Source organism: Oryza brachyantha, chromosome 8 (assembly GCF_000231095.2).
Source record: "Oryza brachyantha chromosome 8, ObraRS2, whole genome shotgun sequence".
Classification (NCBI taxonomy): domain Eukaryota; kingdom Viridiplantae; phylum Streptophyta; class Magnoliopsida; order Poales; family Poaceae; genus Oryza; species Oryza brachyantha.
This window is the reverse complement of record NC_023170.2, coordinates 6,781,911-6,791,608: the sequence shown is the minus strand read 5'-3', so window position 1 is coordinate 6,791,608 and position 9,698 is coordinate 6,781,911. Positions and strand designations below refer to the sequence as shown.

Below are 9,698 nucleotides of genomic sequence, written 5' to 3'. Positions count from 1 at the left end.
CTTTCCCTCTCACAGGCGCAAGAGGCGGTGGGCATGACACTGTGGGCGGCCTGCAGGGCCTGACGCGACGGTGGCATAGAAGGCAAGGGGCGGCGGTGTCCTGCAAGATGAAACCAACTGTTATCATTACTATCTGGTATCATCTAGTATCATCAGCCGCCACGCGGTGAGGCAACACGGAGGGACGGTGGAGTATAGTATGAAGCCAACAGAGGGGAGCAACACACGCAGAGATCGGCTCCGATAGCAAAGCAACGGGGGAGAAAGCCAACACTGATGTGCGAAGCATGTCGGAGACAAAAATGGAGCAACACGGAAGAGCGGCGCCTACGTCTGGACTCCCATTGGAACAAGTCTGTTCCGTAGACTTTCGGGAAGATTAATTAAAGACCAATAAATAACATAAGTCATGCATGCAGATACATCCAAAACCCTTTTAACCATTTTGATCTTTCATTCAAATTCTCTTGTTCCATCATTCAAACTTATCATTTGTTTCCAAAGTGACACCTACATATACTTTGGTACGAGTACGACCCTCTCATCCCCTCGCCTGCGCCGTAGGCCTTGACCGGCCCACGATCCACCAAAAAAGAAAAAAAAAAGGCCGGAAACAAACGTCCATCATGTTCATCTGCCGTCCTTCCAAACACACGAACGAGAGCTACCGCTGCGCTTTTACGAAAGACGAGAAAAAAAAAACGAAGAAAAAACCGATAAAAGCGCTCGCGTCTACTGCGCCCACCTGAGCTCGGTGACGCCCTCCTCCCCTCCCTCCCCCACCGCGGCCCGAAAGCCCGCCCCTCCTCCTCTCCCGTTCCTTCCTCGCGTCTTCTCCTCCTACTCCCCTCCCCCCCAAAATATCTAGGGTTTCCTCCGCCGACTAGCCTGTACCCCGGCGATCCGCGGGCGGAGTCCTCCAGTCCCGGGGGGAGATTCGAGGTACGGCCCCGCCGCCCGGGATGAGTTCTTTTTTTTTTTTAATTGTTTGGTTGGCGCCGGTGCTAGTGGCGGTGGTGTCGCCTTGGTGCGAGTCGTCGGGAGGGGCCGGGGGCTGATGGGATGGACGTGCGTCTGTGGAGAGCGCGGCGTTTCTTGCGATGAGTAGGGGAGACGGCGTCGTTGCTGGTGGTGGCGGCGGCGGCGTGGTATTCTTTCTTTTTTCGTCGTGGCTGTGGACGGATCCGTTGGGCCGAATCGCCTGATTGGTTGTTCGCTTTGAACGGGTGATTGGGCGCGTGGTGGATCGATTGGTTGCATCATTCTGTGGCTGGCGTTCAGGTGTGTGTGCGCTAGGGGAGATTGTCTGGTGTCTTTAGGGATCTATGCTCGTGCGTGGAATGAAATCGGGTTCCTGATGCAAATATTAGTTCTTTGGGTGCTTTTCCTGCAGCGATTAGGATTACCTTGCCTGGATCCCTTGGATTTTCCATTTACCTTTTGCCGGGAGTTCCTGTATTGCGGGCTCAGCTTCTTGTTTATCCCTGTGACACGGCTCTTCCCAATTGTTGATTGTGCCAAAGTTTACGAGGCGAGGTGTAAATTCTACTGTTTTTGCAAAATTCGAGGTGTCATATCTCCTTGCATCTTTATGGTTGGAAGTGGCAACGTAAAAATTCTGTTGTTAACATAATCAAAGTGGTGATGAGAGAAATGTTAAATCATCAAAATTTATGGTTGAAAGCAACATTATATCAGTTATGTACGAGGTATGTAAATCTGATGTGGATTCCTTAACAGGTTTTTCCAAAGGAATCACAATATTTCATTACTTAATTCCTACTTAGGTGATGTATTTTATTTTTTAAAATTAATTAGTCTATTTCATGTCTCTAAATATCTTGACAATATTTTGAGATCTGTATTTTATATTCTTTGGTAACTATGGTGGTTCTTTTGCTTAAAAGATTAAATGATGTTTATTATTCAAAAATTTTTCTGTACTTTTCTTTTGGACATATAAATTTTTCCACATTTTCTTTCCCTCAATACAATATGTGACCTGTTCTGGTAATTCTATTTTTCTTCCATTTCAGGAGATCATGGAGAGCAGTTCATCAGATGTGCACATGTCACATTGTGCTGAGGACTCTGACAATACTGAGAGCACAATTGAGATCAAAATAAAGACCTTGGATTCTCAAACATACAATTTGCGTGTCAATAAACGCGTAAGTCAATAGCAAATGCACATGTCAGAAAGTCCTAGGTGCTTTCTACAGTACTTTTATGGTTTATTGTTCCTAGCAAACTATTGGCTATTTGCATGCACAATATGTTCTCAATTATAATGATATGTAATTGCCTTCTTCCCCCAGGGCAAAATACTACTGTCAACCTTCCTCTCAAATTTCCCAAGAAATCTTGATAAATCCCTAACATATCTCATATTTTCACCATCTTTAGATAATATATTGTCCAGCATAGTTGCAAGATCATATCATGCTTGTCCATATAAATTGCCTTTTTCTTAATTTTTCTGTTAATGTTAGGTTTTAATGTATACATAACATTGGGCACAGAGCATGTTAACATATATGTTCTTTTTGGCATGCACTTGCTTCTGAATTCTGATACACGCATTGAGTTTTTTAGATTCATTTTATTTTAGGCTATGAGTAGCAGCTGGGCTCCAAGTGTTGCATTACCGTAGGAGCCCTGAATAAAATTTACGCATACAAGCTAGATTGTTATGAGCTAACAGTGTTTTGCCAACTGCTTTGACTACATGTTTTTGAGCCAGTTCTAATGAAGAACCTTGCTCAGAGTAATTCTATTTATGCTTTATTGTCCAGAATATATGCTGCATTAGTTTGTTTAGTTTTGTTTCAATACTGTTTTTTTGGTTGGCATGCCACTTTTAATTCTTTGTCCTTTCAACAGGTGCCAGTACCTCTGCTAAAGGAAAAAATTGCTACTGTAACCGGAATATTGTCTGAACAGCAACGCCTAATTTGCCGTGGGAGAGTCTTAAAGGATGATGAGCTCCTTTCTGCATATCGTATCCTAATTTATTTTTGGCGTATAGTGTTTTCGTTGGTCCAGTCCTCCAAAGTTTATTTCATCTACAGGTCGTATCTTGCAGTTTCAATCATTAGATGTCATTTGACAAACAATATTCCATCAATCTATTTCACTATATTTGCAAGAGATCTGCTTCATTTTATACTATTCTATGTTCAGTTTATGTTGTTTGGTCCTCACAATTAAAGGTAAAGCATTTAAGTAAAAACATTAAAGGTAAGGCATAATGAATTAACAAATGATGATGGTCCAAATGTTCAGAACAATTAATGATGTATTGGAAATAGTGGAATATTTGGAAGGTGTTTTTTCTGTTTTATCAATTTCCCTTTTCTTTGCATGGTATGTACACTGATGTTGCTTTGGGGTCCTTCCGTACCATACAGTCCAGAAATGATTTGAATATTCCTGTTTACCATGAAGCCCTCTTTGCCTTTTGATTCCTCCCAGGAGAAGTCACTGAAACCATTGTTTGGTCATGCTATTAAATAGCACCGTTTTACATTTGAAGTAGGTACTTAGCTTACCTTGTACTCCTTAACTGAAGTATTTAGATGTGGAAGATGGCCATACATTGCATCTTGTGGTAAGACAACCAGGGCAATCTGCTACATCAGGAAATGCTGTTAATGAAGGTTTGTAAACTCATTTTGTATGTAGTTTTTTGATTTATTAGGTAAAAGTTGATTGAAAAATTTAAGAGACATTCTATAAACATCTGCATCATGTGATATAACTCAATTATTTTATTGTGCTATATTTTGTCCACTTTTTTTATATTACATCATGGAATTTATGCATTCATTCTCTCTTCTGCACTAGCTTAATGCCCGTGCTTTGCTACGGATGAAAGAATATATAGTACAATATTGTCTAAAATAAATAAAAGTATAATTTTCATGAAATGTGTTACCCAACCTTACTTGATTTTATATGTAGCTATCCTTTTGGTGTGGATGTTTCTTAATGTTAAGAAGTTCAAGGGGTAATCTAAAATTCACAATGAGAGTAGGTGGGTGGCAGATTCACTGCCACCACCATTATCTACTTTTAAAGGAGTATAGATATCTTGGCGTAAAAACTGTCAATTTTGTAGGTACCACATCAAATCCCACTCGTCGTCGTGGTCCCACAATGACTCGCAGTATTGTGCTTGAGGCTATTAATGTGGGTCAGGGGAGTGAACTAAGTGTTGCACAGGTTTTCCTTGTTCCTATGTACTTATCTCTCTTACTGTGTTTCTGCTGGAAAACCCATTTGGTTTACATATAACTGTTTTTTTTTCTTATTTTCTTCTTTTGATAGTTGCTACAAAGTCTGCTTCGAGCTCCTAGTAGCACACAAGTCTCGGTAATCCAGCACTCTGAAAGTCTTTGGTTCAGATTAGCACTAAAGGAACTTATTTGAAAATAATTTCCCTTGTGCTAGAGTGGACAAGCACCATCTGACGCGAGGCCTTCAGAAGGTGCACAATCTTCAACGCAAAACAGTGTTAGGGCTGTACTTGATCAATTGCAGGTTCCTCCACTTTTCCAGTCTGAAGCGGCACAGGGATTATCAGAACCAAACGTTAGCCTTTGTCTTGTATCCTTGTCACAACTCACATTTCCCTGATATTGAAATATTAAGATATATGGTTACTAATGTTGTTCCTTTGTAGGTCATTCCTGATTCATTGACCACGATTTCTCAGTACATTAACTTTCTGAGAGACTCCTTTAGACGGGAAGGCTTCATGGATAATGGTCTAGCCTTCTCCTTTTATCTGAGTTACACTCATTCTGTAATCGGTGTGAAGATTTAGTGATTTACCTCCAATTCTCTCTCTTTACAGGACAAACTCTAAATAATCCTGACCATAGAACTGCAGGAAGTGACCATGGAGATGGTACTCAAAATCAGGAAAACCAGCTTGATTCAGCTTCGGCACATGGGCTTCCTACTGCAGCGTTGCTTGCTGAAACTATGCACTCTACTAGACAACTTCTTGTTGATCATGCTGGAGCATTGCTATCTGTCGGTGACATCTTTTGTTTTTTTCCTTGTTATGAATTAATTAATATAACAGTTATGTTCAAGCTACTTTGTAAATACTTTGAGCTATTTTCTGTTTGTTCTTTCTGAGTTAAGAATATTACACATTAAGTTATCGTGTAATGATGATAGGCACCTCAGATATTATGCATTAAAGCTAGATATTTCAATTTGAGCTGTTTGAGGCTAATATGGTAAATGTACCATTGTGTATAGACTACCATGAATAAATACATGGGTTTGGCAGGTTGAATGACCCTCAGTTGTCTCATAGGTCCTAAATCCAGCATACATCATTCATAGTTGGGTCCATTCTAAGAAACTGTGTTTCTTCTAAATTATCCGGCTAATGTTAATGCTCTCCACCAAGAAGTCATGGTAATGCATAATAGAAAGTATATGCACAATAACCTTGTAAAATGTGTACACATCATGTCCCCAAATTTTACATTTTAAACTGTCTTTTCTTTTGTTAGTATATGATATAATATTAATTAAGGAACAACTGGATACTGATTATACTTTTTTTTGTTTTGATGTGGAGAACAAGTGAAAAGATTTACCCCTATTTTACTAACTACTGATTCTATTCGCTTATTCAGTTAAAAACTAACTGCGGATCAGTTAATTTCTTGTTTGAAATATATTAATATATTATGCTGCTGTCTCTTCAGTATGAATGCTATCATCCAATGCTCCCATAGCTACTAAAATTGCTGCTTTAATTAGGTTTGCTGCAGAGTTATTATTGGCTTTACATCACTAATGTATCAGCAAGTTAATTCGTGTTAAGTCAATGCAGCAACTACCAGATCAGCTAGGAGATATTGTAAATGTAACTGATGCTACAGCACGGAGAAGCCTTCAAAACAGTGTAGTCAGATATGGGGTTCTTATCCAGTACCTTGGGTCATTACTTCTAGAACTTGGTCGCACGACGATGATGCTACGTATAAATCCTGCAACTGTAAGTTATGCTGAAAGCCTTTGCTTAACCTCATTTTACATTGTAAATGATTCTGCACTGCTGTACTGACCGGTAGGCATCTTCCAGTCGGAAGCAGTTGTCAATTCTGGACCAGCTCTTTTCATCTCTCCGTCTGGGCCAAATCCTCTTATGGTTCAAGTGAGTAATTTAACAATCTTAATTTTAATATTAACAGGTCGAGAGCCTTTTTATCCAATTTTCATATTTGCTAACTCATTTTTCCGCCAGCCTGCTCCTTTTGTTCCAGGAACAGGATCTGTCCAAATGGGCCCAATATTTTCTAGTCTTACTTCACACCGCTCTGTTCTACACCCAAGGGATATTGACATCCATGTCCGCACGAGTGAGTAAATCTTGCTGTATTTTTCTCCTTCGATTTAACTGTTGTAATTTGATCAGCATGGGAGTTCTAATGTTGCATATTTATCCTCTGGATTATTTGAGCCACACATGTCTATTGTTAGCTTCATACATACTATAAGTATGATCAATGTTGTGATCTTATCATGACACAATTATTTGTTGAAATACCAGTTGATAGTAGCCAATTCAGGCTGAAAGATTTAGATTGCAGGCATAATTGGGCATACTGAATCAATCAGAACAATACTGGTGATGTGTCAGTTGCAGTTTGCTGAAACTCCACTTGATGGTTTAGAATGAGTGCAAGATGAAATTAGTTTTGCTGAAACTCCACTGATGGTATAGAATGAGCGCAGATGCTGGTTAGTAAAGTGGAATAGGGTTGTGGACCATACATTTAAACTAATGAATACCGCTTGTATGCTAGTCAACTGATTAGAGCATCCATGACCACCTTAGTTTGAGCGTGCATTTTCCTACTGTTACTTTGGTGTATAATGGTTAAACGCAGTCCTTTTTGGTTGTTAGGTGGGTCTATGTCTTTAACTGGTACTAACCCACGTGAGCTGGTTGAGGTACATCAAACACAAGAACGTACTGATAGAAGTGCAAATGCTTCACCTGCAAACAGTAGTGAGGCATTTGCAGGGGTTACAGGCGGTACTCCATTTCCTGTTGAGTCTGGAGTTAGGCTGGTGCCGGGTAGAACAGTGGTTGCTGTGCCTGCTGGCATCAATCATCTTCCTTCGAGATCTTCTAGTGGAGCCGGTGCTATCTATTCATGGTTCACCAGAATTCAAAGAAGAGCATACACTAATGCTCAACCTGCCCATAGTGCTAATGAGCTACCAAATCCACAGTCATCTCCTGTTGAGTCTGGAGTTACAGGCGGTACTCCATTTCCTGTTGAGTCTGGAGTTAGGCTGGTGCGGTTGGGGCCGCGTAGAATGGTGGTTGCTGTGCTGCCTGCTGGCATCAGTCATCTTCCTTCGACATCTTCTAGTGGAGTTCGTGTTATCTATTTACGGTTCAGCAGAATTCAAAGAAGAGCATACACTAATGCTCAACCGGCCTGTAGTGCTAATGAGCTGCCAAATCCACAGTCATCTCAATATCATGAAGCAGGTGAATGAGCCCCCCCCCCTCCCCCTCCCCTTCATCTGTGTTGTTTTCCTGCCTGCTTGAGTTGTGGGTGCAGCCCTGCTGGATAGTTCATGACTGGTGTTATGCTGAAACTGAATCAGACCAGATTAGGAAAACGATTATGCTTTTTGTTCATTTTGTTTGGTGTTAGATATGTGTTACAAGCTAGAAATTCAGATTCTAATAAAATCTGACAAGGAAATTTAATATGCAGGTGTGGAATGGGAGTTGAGAGAAGTGTAGAAAAGGATATTTGCATGGTTTTAGGATAGAAACATTAATTTTCACCTATGGTGGGATTGCATGGAGTCTATGGCACTGTTGGGGTGGAAGCTGGTTTTCCTGTTCCCTTTTTGTGTGTTATGTTCAGTTTGCTTTTCAAGTGCTAATTAGTGTTCATCCATGTGATGAGGAATATTTGCATGTTCAAGAATTAACGTATATATCTACTGAACTTAGAATTATGATTTAAGCGTTTGGCTAATGTTTTACTGGCAAACTAGACTGTTGTCTAATGATTTCTGCATAGCTTTCTTTCAATGATTCTTCATTCTTTAGTGCGTGGTTACTTCAGATCCACAGTTGTGTTTTTGTGTACTAAAAGATTTTGTCACTGCAAACTGACATTTAAGGATGTGTCACCTGATCTATGATGAACATGTCATCTGGAGCCACGTGCTAATGACAATTCAGTGGCAAATAGTCATGATTTACTGGAAATAAATATTTAGCTTTGACTTACTAGTCCTTATCACTAAAGTATCTGTTTTATAGGTAATCTAGGATCTCCAGTTGATACCAATGGGGGAAACAGTACTCAGACTTCTCCTGGGGAGCAGAATGGCCAGGGTCCTTTTTCTCAGTTAATGGATAGTTTCCCATGGATTGGGTCACTATTTCCTGGAGAAAATTCCCGAGCAAATGGCACAAGTCAGCAAATACCAATGCCTCCTGCTGAGCAGGTAGATGTTAGAAATCATGGGGCACCAGAAGTGCCAGGGGTCAGCGATGAGGGTCTACGCTTTGCTAGCTTGGTTCGCCAAATTATGCCATTTATCTCCCAGGCTGAGGCAAATCATCATAGTGCCTCAGCAGCCAGTAGCAGTACTCCACAGGTAACTGCAATTTCTGCATATATTGGCTGTAAATACTATCAGCCCCTTAATGGACTATAACATCAGCACTGGCAGGCTGCACATGGGAGTTTGAATGCTCAACGAGATGGACGGAGTGATTCTAGAAATTTACATCATCATAATCGTGATCCAGTTGATGGACCTAATTCTAAAAGGCAAAGGTGTGTTACACTATGACTAAAATAGTTTCATGTATTACGTTTGATATTGTAGGAGATTAAATTTCAGTTGCAAATGTTTAAACATATTTATTCTTTAATGGTAAAATAACTTCAAAATGCAACTAACACTAATAGCACAGAACAAGGAATAATTCAACTATAGTATAAACAAAATATTTCCCCTTTCCTTATGGTCTGTGCTTTTATTTTCTGTTTATTATGATGACTGATATGTAAATTAATTATTGCATTCATTAAACTATGTTTTCAGAAGAAGTGAGTGATAAAAATCTTGCCTTCCCTGTCACCTTTTTTGCAACATAAGCTGAGAATTTTTCCAATTCTCGCTGCACCAGAGGATGGACTGTCATCATGTCAAATGTCTGACAGAATTGAGAGCAGTGGATTATTAGAATTTCGCAGTGTATAGTTGGCGTTCAGTTCAATGGGCAACGCACCCATATTTTCTTTTTGCACATTTTCTGGGCAACAGTTGTAATGTCATTTTACTTTTCTACCATCAATATGTAGAAATTCGATTCAATTGGGGGTGTTGAACGAACCAGGGCTCGTTTGGCACATATTGCTGTAGCATGTGGAGCAGTTTTGCCAGATAATAATACCCGTATGAACTGTCATCGTTATCTTTTCGCTTATACTTATAAACTAAAATTTAAATTTTTAACATTAAATTTAGAGTTAATTTTGGTATTTTAACGAAAATTTATTTTCTAGCATTGGCTTTTAGATTGCTAAGTACATATATATAAGTTTTATTCATGAATTGTTGTTCATTTGTAAATATGCTATTTGATTTTTCCATAAAAAGCCAAACAATCACCTCCTCTA

General features: G+C 39.8%; 1 protein-coding gene across 2 annotated transcripts; it reads left to right on the top strand.

Moving 5' to 3' along the window:
- Positions 1-758: 758 nt before the first annotated feature.
- LOC102713930 (ubiquitin-like domain-containing protein CIP73) lies at positions 759-9,493 on the top strand. 2 transcript variants are annotated; one of them, XM_015840606.2, is made up of 16 exons: positions 759-942; positions 2,037-2,171; positions 2,884-3,001; positions 3,579-3,659; positions 4,121-4,224; positions 4,330-4,374; positions 4,453-4,593; positions 4,685-4,769; positions 4,859-5,040; positions 5,861-6,025; positions 6,113-6,184; positions 6,275-6,389; positions 6,938-7,534; positions 8,327-8,667; positions 8,734-8,849; positions 9,121-9,493. In XM_015840606.2, the coding sequence occupies exons 2-16, from the start codon at positions 2,043-2,045 to the stop codon at positions 9,131-9,133; spliced, it is 2,304 nt and encodes a 767-aa protein (XP_015696092.1). In that variant the 5' UTR covers positions 759-942; positions 2,037-2,042; the 3' UTR covers positions 9,134-9,493. The 2 variants fall into 2 exon arrangements, with proteins under 2 accessions (XP_015696092.1, XP_015696093.1); XM_015840607.2 differs by having other exon boundaries at positions 766-942; positions 8,743-8,849.
- The last annotated feature ends 205 nt before the right edge of the window (positions 9,494-9,698 follow it).

What these genes read in the sequence shown, in the direction of transcription:
- LOC102713930 (XM_015840606.2), top strand. Translation starts at nt 2,043, where the DNA reads ATGGAGAGCAGTTCATCAGATGTGCACATGTCACATTGTGCTGAGGAC. An exon ending in ATTTGCGTGTCAATAAACGC is followed by an intron (nt 2,172 to 2,883) that starts GTAAGTCAATAG and finishes TCCTTTCAACAG; the next exon opens with GTGCCAGTACCTCTGCTAAA. An exon ending in CCAGTAGCAGTACTCCACAG is followed by an intron (nt 8,668 to 8,733) that starts GTAACTGCAATT and finishes CTATAACATCAG; the next exon opens with CACTGGCAGGCTGCACATGG.